The sequence below is a fragment of the Hyperoodon ampullatus genome (assembly GCF_949752795.1).
Source record: "Hyperoodon ampullatus genome assembly, chromosome: 8".
NCBI classification, from domain to species: Eukaryota; Metazoa; Chordata; class Mammalia; order Artiodactyla; family Ziphiidae; genus Hyperoodon; species Hyperoodon ampullatus.
In genome coordinates this window covers 27,754,749-27,780,269 of record NC_136921.1, presented here as the reverse complement: position 1 = coordinate 27,780,269, position 25,521 = coordinate 27,754,749, and the positions used below count along the sequence as shown (strand labels likewise).

The 25,521-nt window shown below is 38.8% G+C and overlaps 1 protein-coding gene across 5 annotated transcripts in view; it reads left to right on the top strand.

Moving 5' to 3' along the window:
• UNC80 (unc-80 homolog, NALCN channel complex subunit) overlaps positions 1–23,055 on the top strand; it is a gene marked incomplete at both ends in the record, with an annotated part of 239,774 nt that extends 216,719 nt beyond the window's left edge. For 4 of the 5 annotated variants that reach the window (XM_079710606.1, XM_079710605.1, XM_079710607.1 and 1 more), the window contains 9 exons: positions 2,446–2,630; positions 3,228–3,393; positions 4,972–5,151; positions 9,518–9,656; positions 12,139–12,195; positions 18,703–18,784; positions 19,731–19,842; positions 20,819–21,018; positions 22,789–23,055. In XM_079710606.1, coding sequence (XP_079566732.1) covers positions 2,446–2,630; positions 3,228–3,393; positions 4,972–5,151; positions 9,518–9,656; positions 12,139–12,195; positions 18,703–18,784; positions 19,731–19,842; positions 20,819–21,018; positions 22,789–23,055 — 1,388 coding nt within the window. The remainder of the gene's footprint in view (positions 1–2,445; positions 2,631–3,227; positions 3,394–4,971; positions 5,152–9,517; positions 9,657–12,138; positions 12,196–18,702; positions 18,785–19,730; positions 19,843–20,818; positions 21,019–22,788) is intronic. The other variant, XM_079710608.1, reaches the window with a different exon arrangement.
• Between the last annotated feature and the right edge of the window lie 2,466 nt (positions 23,056–25,521).

Sequence of the window (25,521 nt, the reverse complement as noted above, 5' to 3'; positions counted from 1 at the left end):
ACTTTCTGCCTTTTCTTAAAAATTGAAGTATAGTTGATTTACAGTGTTGTGTTGGTTTCAAGTGTGTAGCAAAGTTATCCAATCATACATACATACATAACTTTTGTTTCAGATTCTTTTCCCTTATAGGTTATTATGAAATATTAAGTACAGTTCCTTGTGCTATACAGTAGGTCCTTCCTTGTTATCTACTTTATGTATAGTAATTTGTATAGGTTAATCTCAAACTCCTAATTCATCTCTCCCCCCTTCCCCTCTGGTAACCATAAGTTTGTTTTCTATGTCTTTGGGTCTATCTGTTTTGTATATAAGTTTATTTGTATCATTTTTTTAGATTCCACACATATAAGTGATATCATATGATATTTGTCTTTGTCTGACTTACTTCACTTAGTATGATAATCTCTAGGTCCATCCATGCTGTTGCAAATGGCATTATTTCATTCTTTTTATGGCTGAGTAGTATTCCATTGTATAAATATATCTCATCTTCTTTATCCATTCATCTGTCGATGGACATTTAGGCTGCTTCTATGTCTTGGCTATTGTAAATAGTGCTACTATGAACATTGGGGTGCATGTATCTTTTCAAATTATGGTTTTCTCCAGATATATGTCCAGTAGTGGGATTGCAGGATCATATGGTAGCTCTATTTTTAGTTTTTTAAGGAAACTCTGTACTGTTCTCCATAGTGGCTGTACCAGCTAACATTCCCACCAACAATGTAGGAGGGTTCCTTTTTTTCCACACCCTCTCCAGCATTTATTTGTAGACTTTTTGATGATAGCCATTCCAACTGGTGTGAGGTGACACATCGTAGTTTTGATTTGCATTTCACTAATTAGCGATGTTGAGCATCTTTTCATGTACCTTTTGGTCATCCGTACATCTTCTTTGGAGAAATGTCTATTTAGATCTTCTGCCCATTTTTTAATGGGGTGGGTTTTTTTTTCTATTTTCTGCTTTTTTAATGAAGGTGAATCCTTTGGTTACTTGGCCAGGCTACTGGACCTCTATTTTAAATTTATTTTTACCTTTATTTTGAGCATTTAGTGTGCACTAACGAGTGTTTTCTGTACTTTACATTATCATCACTTTGAATCCTCACAACAACTCCAAGAAGTACATATTCTCACTTTAGGAAGGAAGAGGTTGAATAACTTACCTAAAGTCACACTGTCAATAAGTGGCAGAGCCAAATTTCAAATTGAATCCATCCAGCGCCAGAATCCCTGAGCCCTTTGCTATCCTGTTTGTGTGTTGGGCTGTTGCTGGTGAAGGTGGAAAGCAGAAAGGCAGAAGCCCAAAGAAGGCCAACAGGCACATAACAGGTAGAAATGTCACCAGGATCAGGGTAGGGTTAGAGGAGTGTTGCTTTTTGTTCATATGTTTGTTATGATGAGGGAGAGGAATAGAAGTGAATAGATGTGGAAGGAAGAATCTTACATCTCTCTCTGTGTTATATGACCTGGTTTTCCCCTGGAAGTGCCCTAAATAGATGCTAAAGGTGTAGGTGACTCCTGAGGGCTTTAGGGAATTGGATTTCTATGTGTCTTCTAGACGCTGAGATGGGCCTTAAGACGTGATGAAGAAGGCCCAGGTTCCCTTGACTGCCCCATGGGAGACCCTGTGGGGAGAGCCAGGTGGTAGAGGAAGCCCTCACCATAATCTCTGACGTTTTTACAATATTCTGGTTTGTCCTGACACACTGTTTGGGAAATCTGCTTTCTGAAAATAAATTTAAAAATGTAGATTGTGACAAGGCTGCCAGAATCTGGAAGAAAAGAGATATTGTTAAAGAAATCCAATACGGTTTAGCAAGAGACATCATAAGAGGTGGAGGAGGGAGGATAGTGTTTTCTTTTCTGGATGGATTTACTGGTTACTCTGGGGAACAGTTTAGGGTGGCATCAGGAAGGGAGTAGAAAGGGGAAGGACTACTTTTTTTAACTTTATGCATTTCTGCACGGTTTTGATTTTGCTTTTATTAGCAAGAATATATTATTTCTAAGCTTAAAAGAAAAATATTTTAAAACACCCATGTTTTAGTTTCAGACATGAGTAATATGCTGGTATTACCATGAAACCACTATGACAAAACTTTTAGAAAGTGAAATATTAGCCACACATCATGTTTATACCACATTTCCCTTTCAATTCTGTGAATGGCTTTGGTTTGTATTTTCCAAAATAGTAGTTAAATGCACTTAAGAAAGATATATGTGTTCTCTTAATCAGAATCAAAGCATGTTTACTGTAGAAATTTCTGTCTTGATGTCAGAACACTGTCACTCAGGAGTACGCTGAAGTCTTTGGAAACATAGAGTTTAGACATTTAGAAATTCGATGCGTAAAAAGGCTGTGGATGTGGGCAGCTGGATGTGGGCAGGGTTCCTCCGAAGCACAAGTCTGCAGGCTCACTTGTGTCTTTTCCTGGTGTGAAGCGCTGAAGGTGATTCTCGTCTGCTTTGAGAGGCAGCTCGGCAGCCAGTGGTACTGGCTGAGCCTCCAGGTGAAGGAGATGGCCCTGCGGAAGGTCGGCGGCCTGGCCCTGTGGGACTTCCTAGACTTCATCGTGCGGACCCGCATCCCCATCTTCGTGCTCTTGCGCCCTTTCATCCAGTGCAAGGTGTGCTCCTCTTCCAGGAAGTGACAAACCCCGTCAACGTGCTGCTTTCCAGAGTAGGGCAGGATGACAGCAGCAGTCTCGGGGCATGTGCTATATAGCTAGTCAGGAGGACGTGTTAATACCATGCTTGACGAGAAATCAGCCCAAACAGGTATCCCAGAGGATAAAATTTCATGTTAGAAGTACCTTCACAGTAAGAGCTTAATCAATGTCAGTGAAACTTTGCCCTCTCCCCATTTACCAACCCCCCAAGAAACAAAGATTGACCAGATAGAATGATCTGAAGAATGGTCTCTTTTCTTCAGGGGCATGACTGAGATCTGATTTTAAATAAACATGGGAAAAATGAGATAGTTAAAGCATGTTTTTCCTGAGACCCTCAGTATTCATCTACTCTTTTATTCTTTTCATGCCTCGATTTCTGGGCGCTGTGATTCAAAACAACATATTGATTAAGCATTTCCTAAGCACTGTTCTAAGAATTTTGTATGTGTTACCTTATTTAATCTTCACCACCAACTATGAAATAGATACAATAATTAGCTCGTTTTACAGATGAGAAAATTGAGGACCTGAGAATCTGTGCCTTCCTTTCAGCTTCTGGCCCAACCAGCAGAGAACCATGAAGAGCTTTCTGCCCGACAACATATCGCTGACCAGCTGGAACGGCGTTTCATTCCACGCCCTCTGTGTAAGAGCTCCCTCATTGCTGAGTTCAACAATGAACTAAAAATTCTAAAAGAGGCAGTTCACAGTGGATCAGGTAAGTATGCAAGGGGTATTTTCAATTTGTTTTACTCATGGAACTTACAACCTACAAAGCATGCCTCTTTTTCCAGGTCACTGCTCTTTTTGGAGCCAAGTGTGCGTTAGCCATTTCGGTACAACTGGTAGATTTGACCCTGTGATCCTTGTCAACAACAAAACAAATCAAGGGGGGGTATCATAAGAGTTTAATTTTATTCCTTTTCTGATTTTTTTTTTTTTTCTTTTTGCGGTACGCGGGCCTCTCACTGCTGTGGCCTCTCCCGTTGCGGAGCACAGACTCCGGACGCACAGGTTCAGCGGCCATGGCTCACGGGCCCAGCCGCTCCGCGGCATGTAGGATCTTCCCGGACCGGGGCACGAACCCGTGTCCCCTGCATCGGCAGGCGGACTCTCAACCACTGCGCCACCAGGGAAGACCCCTTTTCTGAATATTTTATTTCCAATCTTTATTTCAGTAGTTCAGCTTTTTCTTGAATATTTAGCTGGGGGAAAAAAAACCTATTTAAATTCCTTCATTTCCGTTTTGAAAAGGAGAAGGGAACTCACATTCATTGAGCATCTGTTATATGATAGATTATTTCATAGCTGTTATTTCATTTAATCCACACAAATACCTGCAAGATGCATAACTGAAAGTCTGCTTATAGAATGAAGAAACTGAGACTCAATAGAGGTTAAATAACTTACACACAAAGACAGTGACTCCAGTGAGGGGACTTAAAACTGGGTGTGTATGATTGATGATAAAATTCACAAATTGGAGGGAGAGAGGGTTGAATAAAAACTGGCAGGCTAGTTTACATTATTCAAAAGATGTTCTTTGGGAATGCATTGTTTACTTTTATAATTATATTAATTGCAGGTCACTAAGGAAGGAAAATAAATCATTATCTGCCATTAGAGGGCAGTCATCACCCATAAGTAGAAGACTATCATCCATGTGGCTTTTTTTTCTTTCTAAAACTTTTAGTGTTGTTCTCAATGTATTAAAGACCAAAAAACTGACAAATACAATCTTGGTGAAATCTACTCAGGGCCATTCACATGTTCTGCTTTATAATAAAATAATATGACATAGCACCAATGGGGTGTTTTATAAATTGTAATCTCCAGAAAAGGGGAATAAGAACACAGTTTTAATTACGTATTCTAATTTTGATTGTAAGGTTCCTTTCAGACAATGTATTTATTACTTCTATATGCTTGTGTCAGGTAATGTACATTTCTCAGTGAAAAAATGAATTTGCATTCTGCCAGCCTTGGAAAATAAAACTGAAAAACAATGACAGAGGGAGCAACATCAAAATATTTTATATTGTTAGAGGTATTATGCTCCCCCAAGAAAATTACTCAATTATAAGTACATCCGTGGCCAATTCTCTTTTTTTTTTTCTTCTTCCCACCATTTTCAGTTCCATTTGCTACTTTGTCCTAAAGATCATCTATCTGGGACATACTATTTCAATGACCTTTCCTTAAAAAAAATAAGTTGTCTGGGAGGAGTTTGAAGCTAGCATTTGTTTTCTTTCAAGATCCTCACCATGGATTTTCTTTGGTCTCTCAACCCCACTAGCCTACCAAGGGAAGACATCCATCAGCACCGTGGGTACCTCCACCTCTGCTTACCGCCTGAGCCTGGCCACCATGTCACGCTCCAACACAGGCACCGGCACCGTCTGGGAGCAGGAGAGTGAGCCGTCCCAGCAGGCTTCACAGGACACCCTGAGTCGAACTGATGAGGAGGATGAGGAAAGTAGGTCACCCTGCAGGATCCGGGACAGTGGGAGGTGGGAGGTCATGTGTGACACAGCTTGGCCATGTGCATGAGGGCTTGGGAAGGATTTCTACCTTCCTGACCTTTTTCAGTTCTGATCCTCTGGTTGTTTTTACAAAAAGGATTTAAAATGGAATTGTGACTGATCCCATGACTTCTAATGCCTGCTTTTCTATAAGTTCCTTGATATCCTTGGTCATTTGGTAGGAGTTCAGGCAAAAAGTAAATCTTTAGTGACCCCTAAGTTTTCTTTGAGCTTATGTATTCAACCTTTTCACTAACTCATTTAAATTGTGGTTAAGTAACCAAGGGGAGCGTTTATTCCCCTTTCTCCTGGCCATCTTGCTTAGAAGGTCAGTCAGTACTTACATGACCCGATTGGGCAAGGAAAAGTGAGCACTACATATGCTTATGACTCAGAAAAGACCAGCCAGCTATATTTTCTAGAGTGTAAAACAGCACACTGTCTTGAGGGCATACAACCCAATTTGAGCTAAGAGTATCCCCAGTAACTGAGGCAGCCAGGAGCTTCTAAAGATTTGGTGAAATGAGGGAAAATCCAGTTAAGAACACGCTTCCATATATATGCATAATAGTTTTAAAAAGTAAAAGGTGAAAGTTTTCATAAATACCCCTGTCATTAAATGTTTTTTTAACTGTATTGATTATCTTCCAGTTGTGTTTCAAAGACACTCTGATACAACATTTAGAGCAAAGTGTACTGTCAATGCCTTATGAAAACAAAATCTAGATCTTCACTCAGAGCCCCTCTGTACCAAACAACAACAAAAAGCCACACTCTGGGACGTCCCTGGTGGCGCAGTGGTTAAGAATCTGCCTGCCAATTCAGGGGACACGGGTTCGAGCCCAGGTCAGGGAAAATCCCACATGCCACGGAGCAACTAAGCCCGTGTGCCACAACGACTGAGCCTGTGCTCTAGAGCCTGCGAGCCACAACTACTGAGCCTACGTGCTGCAACTACCGAACCCCGTGTGCCTAGAGCCCATGCTCTGCAACAAGAGAAGCCACTGCAAGGAGAAGCCCGCACACTGCAACAAAGAGTAGCCCCCGCTCACCACAACCAGAAAAAACCCGTGTGCAGCAACGAAGACCCAACACAGTCAAAAATAAATAAATACATTTTTTTAAAAAAGCTTCACTCTGAACTAAATTAAATAGAGTTGAGGTTAGAATTTTAATTAAGATGAATGAAAGTATTTTAATACCCTACTACAGTTGGATGTGTAGGAGAAGGAAAGAAATAACTGCTTTGTCAAAGCACGCATCAGTGGACTTCCCTGGTGGTGCAGTGGTTAAGAATCTGCCTGCCAGTTCAGGGGACACGGGTTCGAGCCCTGGTCCTGGAAAATCCCAAATGCTGCCGAGCAACTAAGCCCGTGTGCCACAACTACTGAGCCTGCGCTCTAGAGCCCGTGAGCCACAACTACTGAGCCCGAGTGCCACAATTACTGAAGCCCACGTGCCTAGAGCCTGTGCTCTGCAACAAGAGAAGCCACCCGATGAGAAGCCTGCGAATCGCAACAAAGAGTAGTCCCGCTCGCAGCAACTAGAGAAAAGCCGGCGTGCAGCAACAAAGACCCAGGGCAGCCAAAAATAAATATTCATTAATTAAAAAAAAATTTTTTTAAAAACACACATCAGTAATATTTCCAGATTTAGTTTCAGGGTTAAGTAGATAACAAAGTGATAATCATACTGTTCTGCACCAGACCTACAGACATATTTGTTTTGAAATCATTGCTCATGGAAATAATCCTAAAATTATAATTAGGGAAATCATGACAGACCTTGACCAAAAAAAAAAAAATGAGAGGGCTTCCCTGGTGGTGCAGTGGTTGAGAGTCCGCCTGCCGATGCAGGGGACATGGGTTCGTGTCCCGGTCCGGGAAGATCCTACATGCCGCGGAGCGGCTGGGCCCGTGAGCCATGGCCGCTGGGCCTGCGCGTCCGGAGCCTGTGCTCCGCAACGGGAGAGGCCACAACAGTGAGAGGCCCGCGTACCGGAAAAAAAAAAAAAAGAGAGAAATAAGGATCAGCAGTTCGAATATTCAATATAAGTCCTAGTAATAGTGCAGAACTTAAAGTAATATCTATTTTTCTTTAACGGTTGAAGTAGTCTCTCCCAGAAAAATGTTTAAATATGGAATATGATAACAACCTCTCTTTAATAGAGCTAAATATATTTTGCAAGTAACCTTATGAATTAGAGGATGACCAAGCCAGTAGGAAGGAAGTAGAGAAGAAAAGTAGAGAAGACACAAACAGAGATAGCAATGACCAAAGGCCAACACTCATACACTTACAAGTATGCAAGTTTTTGCTAATATCTCTGCTCTCAAACATCACAACCATCCAATGACAACAGGGTTGCTAACACACAATGTGGTGTGATTGTGATGTGGGTGTGTATTAATTTATAAGGTGGGGTATGAAAGCTAGAGCGTTGACACCTTTGAATTAAAAAATTTTTCCATTCAATCATCAAACCTGTATTAAGACCTAGCAGGAACAAGATGAGGAATAAGAAAGGATGAGAAAGATATATTCTCTGCTCTCTAAAATCTTACATATAGTCTTGTAGAAGAGAGGACAGACATTTTTGATAAAGAACACTTAACAGAAGTGTAAATGAGGGACTTCCCTGGTGGTCCAGTGGTTAAGACTTCGCCTTCCAATGCAGGGGATGTGGGTTCAATCCCTGGTCAGGGAGCTAAAATCCCACATGCCTCATGGTCAAAAAAACCAAATCATAAAACAGAAGCAGGGCTTCCCTGGTGGCGCAGTGGTTGAGAGTCCGCCTGCCGATGCAGGGGACACGGGTTCGTGCCCCGGTCCGGGAAGATCCCGCATGCCACGGAGCGGCTAGGCCCGTGAGCGATGGCCACTGAGCCTGCGCGTCCGGCGCCTGTGCTCCGCAACAGGAGAGGCCACAACAGTGAGAGTCCCGTGTACCGCAAAAAAAAAAAAAAAAACAGAAGCAATATTGTAACAAATTCAATAAAGACTTTAAAAATGATCCACATCAAAAAAGTCTTAAAAAAAAAAGAGTGAATGACACAGCACATGATTAATCACCAAACAAATATCAAAGGAGTAAGTGTTAAGTGATATATGAGTTTGGATAAGAGGGAAAAAAGTCAATGGAATTTCAGAAAGGTCTTAGTAGAAATAGCTCAATCTACCCTACCACATTTTTTTCATGTTTTTTAGGGCACATTTGATTATTCTCTTCTCTATGAACACATCTAAAAAGGAAATACCATTCTATAACAAGAATCAACTTCAAGTCAGTTATATAGCAAATTAAAATTTTTAGCACTTTTCTTATTCACCTCTTTGGTTTGAAATAAATTTCACTAGAAATATGACCACTTGGGATATTTTAAATAAATGATGTCAGACAACCTTACATGGTAGCATAAGTTCACCAAAATTCTATATCAGTCAAGATGTGTTTTCTGTTCAGTTACAAACAATATTTGCTCACTTAGAATGAGGTCTCCTTGTCACAAATATTGTGCTAAAGTTAATTTTCATATGGATTTGAATACATTAATTTCAACTTCTATGGAGAAAGCAAGATTGCTTCAAACTTTAAATTTAGGTTAAAATAAGCACTTGTTTCTGAACTTTATAGGTTTTTAAATATTTTTCCAAAAAATACCTGAAATAGTCTTTCCCTCAACAGTCTAAAAATCATGAAATGTACTGAATGTAGAGTTTGAATGTCAAAAATGCTTGATTTGTTCAATAACAAAGTCCCTTACTGAACTATTTCTGTAATGTTTAAAAATTATATTCTAGCTTTTCTGAAATCTTTAATTTGCAGATTAACCTACTTGTAGAAATGGACAAAAAGTTTACATATATTTCATGAAGGCTGTTTGAGGGTGGGAGATGTGTAGATGGGAAGAATTATCCTTCATCCCTTTATGCAGATTAAGAACCAAGCCCCCAAAGGTCTTTTTTTTTTTTCAAGATGGAGATACATTCATGAAGTTTTACTGAAGCTGTTTCCCTCACCCAAATGAAGTAACCAGTCACTTTAACTCAAAGTTCTGTTCATATTCTCAAAATGACACTGTTCAGTAACCCTAGAGGCTCAGCTGTTAAAGTCTCTGGTTTTATAAAAATAGTGAAGATGTTTCTTAAGGCCCCAAAGGTCTTAGTTTTGAATCTGTACAAAGGGATGAATGATAATTTAGCTTTAGATACTGCCCTAAGTTTGCATACAAGCCAAGGATGGAACCCAAGTACAAAGCTGGTCTGGGTTTTCTGGTCCACATCCCAGTTTCCTAACACTCCCTTCTCTGGCCCTTTCAGATGACTCTGTCAGCATGCCCAGTGTGGTAAGTGAACAAGAAGCTTACCTCCTGAGTGCCATTGGAAGGAGGCGGTTCTCCAGCCATGTCTCCAGCATGTCTGCACCTCAGGCTGAGGTGGGCATGTTACCCAGCCAAAGGTAAAGAGCCACAGATATGTTATACTCTGCCTTTAGGGGCAAAGGTAGAAATTCTGAAAACTCACTCCTGTTATTCTAAAAAAGGACTAAAGAGAAGCAAACAATCAATGTTGTTAAGTAGACCATTCAAACAACTTTTCAACGAGGGTTGCACAGGCAACAACTTGTGGAGAGTTTTCTAAGCCAGGCCAGTAGAAGGGATCTCAATTTCTGATCCAAACATTGTTTCTCCTTAAAATTTTTCTATAAACAGATATATGGTCTTCTTTCATGGTCTTCTTTCAGATGACATTCTTGTATTTCAGCTATAACATCAGCTAAGCTAATAATGAGTACCTGGCAAGTGTATAGGACTAGCTTGATATATGTGGTAGTTTAGACTTCTGGTGTATCGTCAGTATTTAGTTGGAGGTAGTGATGCTTAACCAAGCAGAAAAAGACCTGTGCCACTGTGTGTGACGTTGGGCAGGTCATTTAACAGGAGCCCACTGTTTTCTCCTCTGTGAAATGAGAGGTTAGCTAAAGTTGGTCTTTAAGGTAACTTCTCTACCTAGAGAGTTTTATGTTTCCATAGCTAAACTCTTTAAAACATTTTCTTTGGTGTTCTCTGCCCTCTAAGAATATAGACTTAAAACTTTATATATATAGTTTACCATATATATGGTTATATAGGAAATGATCTGACATAAGAAATAAAACATTATCTATTTCAGAGGTAGTATTTTTACTTCAGAAACTGAATTCTTTCAAAGAATCAGTCTTATGTGTTTTTATCTAGTTTGTTGTTTATTCTTATTACCTATAGAGTCATTGTGGTATAACTTATACATGGAGAATAAGAACAATCAGGGCACATTCTGATGCTCAGATAAAATTAGTTTACATGCAGAAATAATTACCCTAGACCTATATCCTTTAGCAAATCATTCCTGAACTGTACAGATGAAATAAAATTTGTGAAATAAAGCCAAACTTTGGAGAATATTCAAAAAATAGGGGGAAATGATAAAAGATTAATAAGTAAATTGCATACTTAAAAAGAAAGCATTATTTATGTACTACTGAGTTATTATAAAAATTGGTAGTATATAAGGATTACTATCATTGTAAGAGATTGCTTTACCTACCATTTGGTAATTTATCTTTGAAAAGGAAGTCTTATAAATAAAATATATGAACAAAATCAGAGCCAAACTATAAAATATCCAAAAAATGATGTAAAGTCATACAAGCAGTTAATACTGGTAAGTAGTGATTTATTTTTAATTGCTAGAAATGTGCAAACTTCTACCAAGAATAAACGAAAACTATCTAGCAGTCTGTCTAAAAGTTTAAATCAGGGAATTTTAAGTAAAGAGTTTTTTGGTTATTTACCTAAAATAACTAGGCCAGCAATTCCCTTTGTACATATCCATTAAGGAATTATCTCATTTCTGGGGAGAAAATTTGTTCTATTACGGATATACTAGAAATCCAGAAAAATAATATAGTTAAACCCTCTGGGCTAAGGAAGGTAATTATGTCTCTGTGTGTTAGGGAAAGCCTCTTTCTGGGGATGGTTGCTATTTTTACAGTATACAATTAGGTGAACAACAATTCTCTAGAGGCAGGCACTCCAATTTTCTAAATTGTTTAATTCCATCCATTTTAACAACTATTTATTGAGTGCCTCATGAGTACTTAGCTCAATGCTAGGCACTGAAGGAAAGGGAGAGAAAGTATAATGCAGTTTCTGTTCACAGATTCCCAAATCAGTGTGATCCAAATAAATCGATAAACTGTTTAATTATTCTTTCACCAACCTGACAGGTTTCTTCTTTTGACATTTACAATTCAGTCACTAGAGGATGGAGTGAGGACGTAAATGCGAGTTCCATGTGAATTTTCCAGGGTTATCTTCCTTCCATTTGTTTACTTGCATTTTCACTGCAAAATTAGCAGGTGAAGTTGGGTTCTTTCTTTGCTTTTCTTAATGGCATCAGTTCCAAGAGTTGGGTTGTGGCAGTTCATGGTAAGTGGTTTCTGTGTGATCATGTCATAACACACAAGAAAGAAGCAGGATCCTAATCAATGAAACATCTGTACATATGACAGGTGAAAAATCATAACCACCCAACCAGATGGTTACCAAAGGAATGATAGTTTTGTCTTCTACAGATTCGTTCTGCAGTGCGTTCCAGAGACCCCATGTCCATTCGGAGCTCGTTTTAAGTCCCAACTCTTGACCAATAAATAGATCACTCACTCCTCTGAGAGTCGTATCCACCCAAAGCCCCTCCTCCCCGTTGCCTTGAGTCCTAGGTCTTGACAAACCCAGCACAAGGTGAAATGGTTGACTGTCTCCTTTTCCTTCCTTATTCTGTTAAATTTATTTATTTATTTTTGGTTCTTGGAAGCAGAAGAGTGCATGTTTTTTTTCTTTTTCTTTTATTTGTTGGCATTTTCTTTCCCTAAATGCTTCATCTCCCTACCCCTCCTGCAGTGAACCTAATGTCCTCGATGACTCCCAGGGCCTGGCCGCCGAGGGCAGCCTCTCTAGGTACAGTGTCAACGCTACCGTGTATTGGTGTCTGTGCTGGAAAACAAGCTGTTCCCTGTCTCCTCTGTCTCTCTGTCTCCTCTCGCCCCGTCTTGATATCAATTTCCATTCCTTGCCCTTTGTTGCTCATAAACACACGAGCCTGGAAGTCAAAGGTGTAGCCTCCTTTATTTTCAGCTTCAGAGCTCAATCAGAGATGGTTTAAAAAGTTAACTTTAAAAAAAAAAAAAAAAACTTCCTGGAGTTCTCCTAGGGGCTTACCCATGGACTGTCTCAGGAGTTTGATATGCAAAATGTTAAATTTATCCCACCTAATCATTTTCTCCCATGCTGATATTCCTTAAGAAACATTTTTTTTCAGAAGCCTTTTAATACAACTCCCCATCATTAGGAAGCCTCAGTCCAGACAGGTCTTTCAGCTAATACCATGGATGATAAGAAAACAGTGATGCTATAATAAGAGTACCAATGTCAGTACGATTTATATAATTCCCTCTCTTTGATGCATGCAGCATGACAGGCTATTATAGTAGCTTGTTCAAACAACATTTACATAAAGAATGTCTGTCCCACGACGAAGACGACCACCAAATTTGCCATGAAATATCAGACACAAACATTTCTTGGTGAGAGAAGTCTTACGATGCAAACAATATAATGGCTTAGCTATTGGTTTAAAGCTTCAGAAAGGGGGACTGCACCTTTAACACTCAGTTAAACCACGGCAAACATTCCTAATTTTGTGCTGTTGATTCACACCTCTCAACTAATCCTCATTAGGGGTAATGCTTCTTGTTCATGATAAGAGTGCCTTTGTTCCATCTCAAGATAAAATATTCCCTTTCAGGTTTGCATTATATAGTGAGTTGTACCCGTGTTTATTGCTTTATCACAAAGACGAGGAAATGTTGAGAGGCCGTTCCTGTGAAAGGTTGTCCTTTGTTTTCTTTGCATCTTGTTCAGATTTCACATTTTCTTCCACAATTGAAAATGGGAAATTTATTCCATCATCCGGTGTATCTTTTTTTTAACTGGCCCCATAATTCATGACATTCATTTGTGTTTGCGAGCCCCTGCCTGGACAGGTCAGTCTCTTATTGGTGGTAAATGTGGAAGTGCTGCAGAGTGCAGGCTTAATTCCATTACGGACAGCTTTGGGGATGAGGAAGAATGGAGCAGTCCTTAGGGAGGTTTCCCTTCATTGTTCACAGTGTTGGAAGAGCTCTGAACCAAGCCTAGCACCGGGACCACTGGTTTCAAAGCATTCATTTGTTTAATGCTGAATATTACATACAAGACAGGAGAACCTAGTTAGGAAGATGATTTCAATGTCCTGTTGAGGGTGGAAAGTATTAAATCAGACTTCCATTTGGCTAACTTTGTCCCAGGTCTTTTCTAATTAGGCCAAATTCTATTCTTGCTGAGTAAAATGCTAGTCTGGGGTTGGTGAGAGAAGGCAGGAGTTTGAGTTGATTTTTATAAATTCTCCCAAGGACTTGGCCCTCTCTGGCAGGCTTAAGGGTTCAAATGACTGATCTGGAGTTGTCTAAACCAATCCAATCTGCTCTGGGCCCAGTGTTGATAGGAATAAACCCAAAGTTCTTGCTATCTGAGGGTGGTTCAGAGCCAAAGCTATAGGTTTTATCTACAGTTGAATTAGTCGCTCATGGGAGGACACTGATGACTGTTTTAGGTCAACTGTTGTTGATCTGTTACTCCTGTAACTGGTGTGTTTTAGATCTGGGCGTCAGTCACCTGGATTCATTTGTGGTCATTAAGAAACCAGAAAATGAGGCACTCACTTTGGATTCTAAATAATTCTGTAAATGCAGAGGCGTTCCAACAGCCGTAGCACGTCCACCTTTGCCATACACTGCAAATCATATCTCTTGAATTCCATCATGTCACCAAGTTCTCTTTGGAGGAGAGGAACTTTTGGCATTTACTAAGAGGTGGGTTTATAAAATAGGATATATATTTTTTATATTTGGTTTCCAGGCTTTCTTATTTTTGGCATGAAACTTCTTTGTGCTGCAGACTCTTAACATCCATCCTAAAGAAGCAGTAAGACATTAACAATGTAAATTACATTTAACACATACCTGAGCACTCAGGACCTAAAAGACACCCAAAGTAATCCTAAGGAAAACCTGACTCCGAAGCTTAAAGAACATCAGCAAGCAAGCATGCCTAACGGAAAGTAATAAATCCTGTTCCTCCTCCCAACCCCACATTTTGATAAACTTTCTGGGGATTTGCTTTTGAAAGAGCACTTGTTTTAGGCAAAATGGGCAAGTTGGTGTGAGGGCTAAATGAGGAAGAGACCAGGATAATAGTATAACCTGATGAATAGGTGGAAACCAATAAAAATTTTGCAGACCTTCAGAAAATTTCTTCTAGGATTTTTCTTTAACCTGTGCTAACTGTTTTCTTATAAAGATTCATGGCAAGAAGTATAAGCCTGTTAGAATCACTATGCTGAGAAAAAATTTTGTCTTTTGGAAATTAATAAACTACAGTAATATTTCATGGAAGAATTCTCTTCTTTAACAATGTTGCTCTTAGAAGTACAGAAACTTCATCGTAGTTCTTCCCTCCCTGTACCCACCCCCAAGTACACACACCATGGACCATATTTTCTCTCCAGAAGAATATAGACATACAAAAAGTTATTCAAGCACTTAAGCCTAGAAGTTTATACTTGAGAGTTAAATTTTGTTTGGACACGTTAGAACATTTTGAAAGGCAGGAACTGACAACCAAATCTAGCTTTAAAAAAAAAAGAGATTACAATGCTATTTGATTCTGTAAGGGTAATTTTAATTGCAGTGGAAAATAAGAATGTGGCTCAAGTTTGAACAAGATATACAGTCTGGGTGAAACAAAATAAAAATAACCTATCCATCTCATGATCATCCACATTTTCAAAGTATGCAAACTTGGCAAGTACTCCTAAATTACAAACAAAAGATTAAAACAAACTTTTTATGTAGCTGAGAATTAATAGCTAAGAAAATGTGTGTTGTGATACCCAGAGAAGTGTACTTTGCCAATGCTAAACCAGTTCTTATAGGATAACTGAGATCCAGATTATTCCCCCTTTTTATCTGATTCCAGTCCCTAATCTCTAAATTCTGTGGCATTTAAAATACATTTTCTTGGATGTTGTGGAGGCTAAGTAAATTTTAAACAATAATCTTTTACTGGGAAAGGGAAGAGTAGGATTTTGTCCACTGTTTATGTCTCTGTACTCTATAAATGCTTTATGGCTCCTTCAGCGCTGGCTTTATGCATTCCCATCCCAAGGCAAGCAAGCACTCAGGGAAAATGGCTACACTGTGTGCTTTGTACTCCTCCTACAGATTTCTCTAGCCATATTAAAATTGAAACTAAAAGTACAGATAAAAGCCATGAAAATACAAATTCATTTTCTCTATACTCGTCTCACCCAGTACTTCTACTTAAAATTTTTATTTATGAAATCTATTTCTAGATTGAAATACACTTTTTTTGTACTTTGAGATGAGTGATATAAATTTTTGTTGTATTACTGAATGGCCCTTTGTTCCCCTATCCTTTAAGAAATACCATTAGTTATATATTCCATTAGGAGATACCTATGTGTTTATACACTCCAATCCAAGTCTTCATGCTGAAAGAAGAAAGAGGTCATTTGTGCCCGAATTGTCTTCTAACATTGTCTAAATTTCCCTAGCTTGTAAATTACTTCCTTGCATTTTGAGTAAGGTGTTTTTGGTTTTTCCAGAAGGTTGAGTCACATCAGTTCTGCCAAGACCCAAGTATATTTACTTCTCTAAAATCCAGATCGTTTGCCATACTAATGTTGTGTAGTGACTCAAAAATACAAAGGATGATTTTAACTTCCATTTAGAAAGTTTTATTTGCTTTTATACTTATGGTTTTGCCTTTTTATTTGGCAAAACAGTGGAAATCAGCCATTCTTATTCCCAAGATTCACATTTTTAGGGAATCAGTTCTCCCCAGAGAGATGCTTCAGGCAAACATCATGGTCTTCTGGTTGGTGTTATATTGCACACCTGATGGTCCACACATCACAAATCCTACACATGATGGAAATACTACATGATGTAGGGAGAAGGTAAATTGAGACCACTTTTTATATGCAACTCTAATTTGATATAGACCCGAAATTACTTCTGCATAAATAACTTCAGTTATTAATTTCTCTGGCTGTTTATTATTAACATATCCTCTGCATGCAGTTAAGCCAGACTTTGATGTTCCAAATATAAACATGTTAGCATCACATTCTCAGGGAGAATATATATATATTAACTGAGCTGTATTTCCAAGGACACATCCTATAATTTAATCATTTATATGTGCATTCCATTGATGAAATATTATATCATTGACATAGAACAGCTAATTACTAAAGCTATAAACTTGATCCATTTCTTAGATATAAGCCTCTCTATCCATAGAGAAAATTTTGATGCTTTTGATCCTCCCTTGGAATAATCATGATGAAATTACCATTGTTTTGACATTTAACACTCCCTGAGAGATGTGTATTTCTTTTCTTGCACCATTTTTTTCTCACAATCTCAGATTACTGAATAAAATGAGACAAGCGGACTGCCTCTATTTCATTTTCTCTGCCCAAATATTTTTAAGACATTTTATTACCTACTTCCTTCTAGTGGTCTAGAAGCAATAAATTCATTGCAAGTGTAAAACAAGGAAGCATACTGTTACATCACTTTTCATATTCAAATCATTTTACATCAACTAACTTCTTTTCTCTACCTTAATGGGAGGTAGGTGGTAAGTATTAACCTCCCTTTACGGCCAAGGGAACTGAGGTAACATTTAGATGTCAATGAAGAATCCATTCCAGTGAAAGCTTTGCTTGGTATTTGGGAGAAACTTGTTTCTACTTTTGTGCATATGGTAATTGAATACTCTTTCCAATTTAAGACACGTTAAAATGTATAATTAATAAGGAGATGTCATTTCAAACATGCCAGCAACTTAGTCTGGATTGCTTATCAGAATTTATTGCGCTGTTCCTTTGGGGTAATTTTCGATCTTCATAGAAAGATCATCTGTGGTACAAGGCCATATATGTATAAAAATAAGATACAGTGATCTTTTGAACTTGATATTCAGGAGAACAAGAAAGTTTAAAAAACATCTGTTTTTAAAACTCTTTATGGAATTTTGCATTGTGTATCCCAAATGGTCTAATTACAATATAATTACATGCTTATTTCAGAAGAACTATGATAAACTCCATTTGGGAATCATTGATTCTCTTCTAGTGGAAGTGTGAGTAAGACTTTTAAAAAATGACACATGTGACTGTGTCAACCATGTGATGATTAACTAGTTGTTAATAAAACAGGGGAAATGTCTGATTGTCCATCCTGCCACCTGCACGGAGACTGTATTTAGGTAGCTCATTCTTTTAAAATAGGAATGAATGCATACAGTCTTTCCTTTTCATGGACAGTTGCTGACTCTGCATTCCTCTGTGGAATATTTTACTGTCAAAACTATTTGCAGATGACTCTCCTTTTGCAAAGGCAAAGCAGAAATTAATTTACCCATTAACCAAATAATCACATTGGCATCATCCACAGGATTACAGTGTTCTCTGGGGCACAATACATTTCTTTTTTTCACCTCCACTCTCATTATAAATTCCTATTATACATGCATGCAGAATGAAAAAGGATCATGGGTCCATGACAGTGTTTTCAGCTTCACCCAACACTAAAATAGGGACCACTGCCAGCAGTCATTTTTGCATATAAAAAAGACACATACACAGTAAATTTGGGGGGAGCAGGTTGTTGCTTTTATAAATTGTGTATTATGTTTGGGTGCAGCTATTCGATATTAAACCTCTAAGTTGTAATGACAGCTTAATTACTTTGCCAGCCTTTTAAATCAAAAATCGTTTTTACAAGACATTTAATTGTCTATCCATGTGACTATTCGTTTACTCAGTCACAGAGACTTCAGGCTGCAAACATGTGTTGAATGTGACGCTTCACCCAAATGGATTCTGTGTCTGATGTGTTTGATATTCGTTCATCTTATTTTCATTTAAACTGAAAATTTTTAAAAGTTGTTCCCATCCATGTGATAGAGTTGTACATGTTTGTTCGTCACCACATTTCTCCTTACCCTTGAAAAAAAAAATTGAGATTAGCATATAACATCTTAAGCCTTTTGGTGGCTTCAAAACCAGGGGTGTGATGTTTTGCTGAATGATAGATCTGGCATCAGTGATTGAAAACAGAATCTCAATTTTGGCAGCTTGGGGCTACGAGGCCTCGTCTTCCCTCCTAAACCTTTGAAAACTCCCATCCCGGGGATTCTTTCCCAACCTTCCTTCAAAGATAATGGTATCTTTGAAGTGACTGTTTCCTGTAAGTGATTTTGACTAACACCCACCAGACAGTGGTCTTGTGTGCTTGCTCCAGGGCACACTAACACTGCTGATGCTCTCAACAGGGTGGCAAGTGTGCAGAGTGAACCTGGCCAGCAGAACCTCCACAGTCAGCAGCCGCTGGGGAGGAAGAGGGGCCTGAGGCAGGTAAGCAGACCCTGGAAGGGCAGGAGAGTCATCCTGCGAAATGGAAGGTCTACTCGGTTTTTAATGCCCATGTATATTAAGACTATATTTTACCTTCTCCCCACCTGAACTAAGCAGTACAGAGCAACTTTAAAACATGGTGAGTGCTTGGGCAAGCGGAGAGTTTGGGGCTTCTTCTATTTTTAGCTCTTAATTTCTTATTAGCAAAGCTGATTACTTGGTAAAATAAGTGGGCCTATATTTTTATTTGCTCCCTATCCAGAAACCTTTGCCAGCCAAACTACTGAAGATTCGTGATAAGGTTGATTTAAGGCCTGTTTCTGTAGAGAGGCAGAGACAATCATCCTTTCCTCCTCGTTTCAAGATTAATAATTCAATTTAAAACTGAAATCGAAGTAAAGATCATCTTTATAAATTTCCCTAGGTGGGGTTCCTTTACGTTACTGTCTAAATAAAAATCTAAATGAGGCTTTGTGCTGTTGCTTTGATGGGAGCATCCCAGCACTGATTTGGAGACCAGACATTTTCCCAGTACCTGAGGTGTTTTTCATCAACCTCCCCTTGAGAGTTAACATATGTTCAGCTACAGCTTTTAGATGAGCAAAGGCTGATTGATAAGCAATCATTGTTAGTTTTGTATCCTTAAATTCACTGAAATTCTCACTGTGACTATTTCAAATTATGTTAATGTTCTTAGGATATATAAAGGAGTAATAATCGTTAAGATAGAAGTGGCTAAGGGGATGCCAGAATCAAATACACACTTGTATTTAAATATGCAGAAAGAAGTTTATTTTATTGGCTATGAATGTTAAGGAACAACCATAAGACTCCACAGAGACCCACAAAGAAGGGAACAAACCATAGTCAGAATCCTCTGAGCTCAGTCTTTCCTCCCAGGCAGTTAGTTCCTTCTTGCTAGTTTTCTTCTGCCTGTTCTCTTTAGCTAAGACGTCCTCTACTATCACGTCAGAAGACTCAGACTGAACCCAGAAACCGCCATGGGGCTCGGCTGTCAACCACCCGCAGGAGCATTCAACCTAAAACGAAGCCATCGGGTGAGGCCTCCTGTGTCCCTTCTGACTACACATTGACACGTTGCCCTGCCACACAGCCAGGAAGGCCTGCAGAGACTGAGCTCATGCAGATAAGCACACCTTGGGGAGCCACTAGGGAAAGGGACAAAATTTCCCAGGAAACTTGAGTGCCTTTTTTTCGCTCACCTTTCCCAATTCCATCCCTCCCCTCATGCACCTAGGAAATGGAACAGTCCAGGGTAAACCACAAATGCTATGAAATTTGATGATAGAAGGTTGTGTTTCATTTACCCAAGCCAGGAAGACAAAGGAATGATGAATAATAGGGACTTTTAAATCTTGTTGGCAGTTGTTATGAGCAATGACCAAGTTCACTTAATGATCTATGCCAATTTTGTTTTTACGTAAAAACTATTTATGTGAAAAGGCTATTTAAAAAATTTTTTTTAATTATTTTTTTTATTTCTACTATTTATTTTTGGCTGTGTTGGGTCTTCGTTGCTGCACGCAGGCTTTCTCTAGTTGCGGCAAGCGGGGGCTACTCTTCATTGTGGTGCGTGGGCTTCTCATTGTGGTGGCTTCTCTTGTTGTGGAGCACGGGCCCTAGGTGCGTGGGCTTCAGTAGTTGTGGCACGTGGGCTCAGTAGTTGTGGCGCATGGGCTTAGTTGCTCCACGGCATGTGGGGTCTTCCTGGACCAGGGCTCAAACCCGTGTCCCCTATGTTGGCAGGCAGATTCTTGACTGCTGTGCCACCAGGGAAGTCCCTGAAAAGGCTATTTTATGCAAAAATGATTTTTGTACCCAAGTCCTAGACTTTGTAAGAAGGTGAAATCAATACATATACATAATAGTCTAATATGCTCTCATTTACTGATAAACCAGCAATGTCTTTACCAAGAAAAGTCAAGTTAGGAGACACTTGTTAAAACTAATTATTAAGCACTGCCAACCTACTTTCCTCCTATTCCTATTTACTGCTCTACTTCTGACCTACAGCGGATCAGAAACGATCTGTGACCTTCATTGAGGCTCAGGCGGAGCCAGCCGGAGCCCCAACAGACATGCTTCCTGCCACAGGCCAGCCACAGGGCTGCAGCCCAGCCCCATCCAGGAAACCAGATGGAATGGACAAACCAGTGCTCACGTCTTCCCCCGCCATTGTTGTTGCTGACCTTTACAGCCTGTCTCCCAAGCAGGTGAGGGCACTGGAGAAACAGGCAAGTCTTGCTCCTTGCATACTTCTGTCTGGGAACCATTGGGATATGCAGATGTCATCCATATGACTTAAGTCTGGGTCTGTAATGTTTTGTTAGACAGACACTGGTCCCGTCATCATGAAAAGAATGGACTTGAGGATATGGGGAGGGGGAAGGGTAAGCTGTGACAAAGTGAAAGAGCGGCATGGACATATATACACTACCAAACGTAAGGTAGATAGCTAGTGGGAAGCAGCCGCATAGCACAGGGAGATCAGTTCGGTGCTTTGTGACCGCCTGGAGGGGTGGGATAGGGAGGGTGGGAGGGAGACGCAAAAGGGAGGGGATATGGGAACATATGTATAACTGACTAAATTTGTTATAAAGCAAAAAAAAAAAAAAGAAAGAAAAAAAAATAAAGAAACAACAACTGTAAAGTATATGGCCAAGAATACATCTACTTAAGAAGGCATAAGAGAAATCTTCATACTCTTTGTTATGAAAATCCTAAGAAGAAACATTTCATAGTTAAAATAACCATTGAAAACCAGTATATAATACATGATTGACAGTTCAATTCAAAAAAATATATAGATAAAGTTACCAATTTAGATGAAAATTTTAAATATAGAACCTTCTGAATCCCGTGAGAGGAACTTCTGTTTTGATCTTTTTCATTGTTGTTTTGATCTTTTTCGTTGTTGTTTTGATACTTTCTTGTTGGTTTTGATTTTTTTCCCTGCTTTTTAAATTTTTTTAAAATTTTTATTTATTTATTTATTTTATTATTATTATTATTATTTTTTTTTTTTGCGGTACACGGGCCTCTCACTGTTGTGGCCTCTCCCGTTGCGGAGCACACACTCCAGACGTGCAGACTCAGCGGCCATGGCTCACGGGCCCAGCCACTCCATGGCATGTGGGATCTTCCTGGACTGGGGCACGAACCCATGTCCCCTGCATCACCAGGCAGACTCTCAACCACTGCGCCACCAGGGAAGCCCCCTGCTTTTTTAAAATTTATTTATCTTATTTATTTATTTTTGGTTGTGTTGGGTCTTTGTTGCTGTGCAGGCTTTCTCTAGTTGCGGTGAGCAGGGGCTACTCTTCATTGAGGTGTGCAGGCTTCTCATTGTGGTGGCTTCTCTTGTTGTGGAGCATGGGCTCTAGGCATGCATGGGCTTCAGTAGTTGTGGCACACAGGCTCAGTAGTTGTGGCTCATGGGCTCTAGAGAGCAGGCTCAGTAGTTGTGGCACACAGGTTTAGTTGCTCGGCGGCATGTGGGATCTTCCTGGACCAGGGCTCAAACCCATGTCCCCTGCATTGGCAGGTGGATTCTTAACCACTGTGCCACCAGAGAAGTCCCTTTTTCCCATTTAATGATAAAAATGCCTTTGATTTTTATCATTAAATTCCCATAGGTCCCACATTCTTCTCATGGGTTGTTTAAAGAAAGCTAAGGGGCAATATACTATATATGTTTGTAAAGTCTTTAATGGTTAAAAAGCATTGTAATACCATTGTCTCATTTTTATCCTCACAGTCTACAGGATAAGTGGGGCAAAATATTATGCTCATGCAACAGGTTAGAAAACTGAGGCTTAGAAAGTTGGAAGGGCCTATATGAGGTCTCACATATACCAAAGGCTAAAACTGGGTGCACCCTTGGGATTCCTTGTCCAGTTACAGGTGTACAACAAACATTCTTTGATCCTTTTCCCTAGTACCCATCCTATATTTCCATGATGTTATGATCCTTTTGGTCACAGGGTGAAAGCCTCCCAGCTGAAGAAGGAGAAAAGAAGGAGGACACAGAAATACAAGGTGCTACAGCACATAGCCCCCTCTCTACTCAACTCTCAGACCCTGATGACTTCACAGGCCTTGAGACATCCATCCTCCTACAGCACGGAGACACTGTCCTTCACATCAGTGAGGAAAATGGCATGGAGAACCCCCTCCTGTCCAGTCAGTTCCCTTTTACTCCCACTGAGCTAGGGGAGACTGAGGTAGACCTAGATGAGTCTCATGTTTAATTCTGTACCTTTTAAGAGTTGTAGGTGTAGACGAGATGTGGAAGGGATCACTTTGCTAAAAGTTGAAAACTTGCGCTTGGAAAAGATGGAAACATAGCACTTTACACTCAATGGGTAGCACAAATCCCAGTGGATTTTGCTGTCGATGTGCGTATTGTTTCATAAACATCTTTTAAAAATCAATGGCTAAGATGGTTTGGTTGTGTGAAGACCATAAAATCTAGGGAGGAATAAAGGGAAAAAGCCATTTCACTGCACATTGCTTATGATTCAAGAAGCCTTGAGCAGTTGAAAATGTATACTGTTACAGAGCTGCTTACCTAGGAATATTAACAAATAATGTGTTCTAAAAAGAGAAAGCAATTTTTTGAGGTTACATTATACATCTCATGCAAATGTTTATTTTTCTAATTTCAAAATCATTAAATCAGGTGGCTGTACAAGTAGCAATTTACATAAAAGTGATCAATAAGGAAAATATTAGTTTGGAGAAACTTGATAGCAAATAAGCCTGCAGCCATTTTTTTTTGATCAACAATACAGCCATTTAGAAGAAGAAAAAATACTATTTTTAGAGCTGTGGATTTTTCAATATTTATTTTTTAACTGTCATTTTCATTGCATATTGTAAATCAAAATGCTAATGCCATAAGATCATTCCATTTCATAACACATTAGAGAATATTCTAGAAATTATCAGACATAATTCTGAACTAAGAAGAACCTAAATAGCCTATACTATAATAAAAATTAAATGTAAATATAATAGCTAGAAAGAGATGGTATTCCTACTTCTAGTCCTGACTACATCAATGCCAAGATTGGGAGATATTGGGAAATGTGATTACTTTCCCTTACAGTGTCCTGTGCCTGCCCTTGATGGCATATTTTCAGATATTATATTAAGGTTAGTGTTGTTAGAATTGGTTCAATGAAATAACTCTTTCTCAGTGTTAACAATATTCATATCCTTTAGATATTAAGTTTATGATTCTCTATAAACAGAGCTTGTATACTTTATTTTAACTTGAAGTTCAGTTACTTCAAGAAAAGTATAAAACTTGGCTTGTGAGGCTATATCTAGTGTGTTATTGATCCTATAGCAGGGCTTGGCATCATGTAGTTCAAGATTAAATTTCAAAACTTTAACAGTTTACAATAGAAAACTGTTACATAACTTCTAAGTGTATAAAAGCTCATATATATATATGTAAATTGGTATGGTGGTGAGGGTGTGTGTGTGTTTTCTAGTCCTCAAGCTAAAGTTTAGACTGTGATTACATTGCAATGAATTTGGAACCCATTCTGTACACTTAAACTTTGACTACATTGGCTATGATATGGTATATGTATATATAAAGGAGACCTACTAAACCCACCCAAATCACAAAGGAAACTTATTTTTCTCTTAGAATTGCTTACTAAACAGGCATTGTTTTTAATGTGATATATACTTTCAAATATAATTTGGGGTTTTGGTCTCATTCACTAATAGAGTGAAAGATATCTGTGAGTTAAAGGACAAAACTAAAAATTTCAAATCTAAAACTTCAGAAAGAAGAGGTGGTAAATGGCCTCATCTATGTTTTACAATATTTTCAGGATATTTACACTTAATGCTGAATTCTCAAATGCAGAAATATACATATATAAGTGGTTTTATGATGCTTTCTAAGCTGATATATTTCACCTGTTAAAAATTATGCTGCTCCCTTAGTGTTAGAGGCCTTATGCTTGGTAATTACAAGTGTCTGTGCTATATGAGTCTCTATGTATGTGCGTGTTTCGTTCCAGTTTCTTGATTCTTGACTCAAATTCTCTATGTATGATCGTATCAAATATTTAAAAAGTAAAAGGGTCAAAGAAGATTGTTAAATATCTGACCAGAATCCTATATACCTTTATATATATTTAAAAAGTATTGGGATGTTTTGAACATGACTATGCTGGCCTGTCTGCCTTTTACCCTGATTCCTTCACTCTAGTGTTATGGAAGTCTACTGGAAACTTTTCCAATAAGCTAAGTAATGTTGTACCTTGCAAAAAAGCCTCCACTCTGACAAACAGGGCCTTATAGAGTGGGAGTGGTTTCATACTGGGACTATGGAGATTTTGCAGATGTGTACATCTGTTCCATTTAAGGTGCCCTTAAACGTGTTGAATGTAATGTGTTAAATGTTTATGTGTAATTGATAAAATATCTATATGTATGTGCATAAGATTGTCACAAGATGTATTCTCAGGAATACTGTTACCTGGAGTTTGAAGGAATAATTATTTAAAAAAACAAAAAAAAGTTGGGCAAGATTAGAAAAAGTTCAAGATAAGTAACAATATTTTGTAATTCAAAATATTATTGAGTATATGACTAAAAGTTAATTATTACATATGATAAATATAGTATTGGTAATAGATCATTTATTAAGCTATGATTCTTAATATTTATCTTGTTCAGAGGAAAATTAA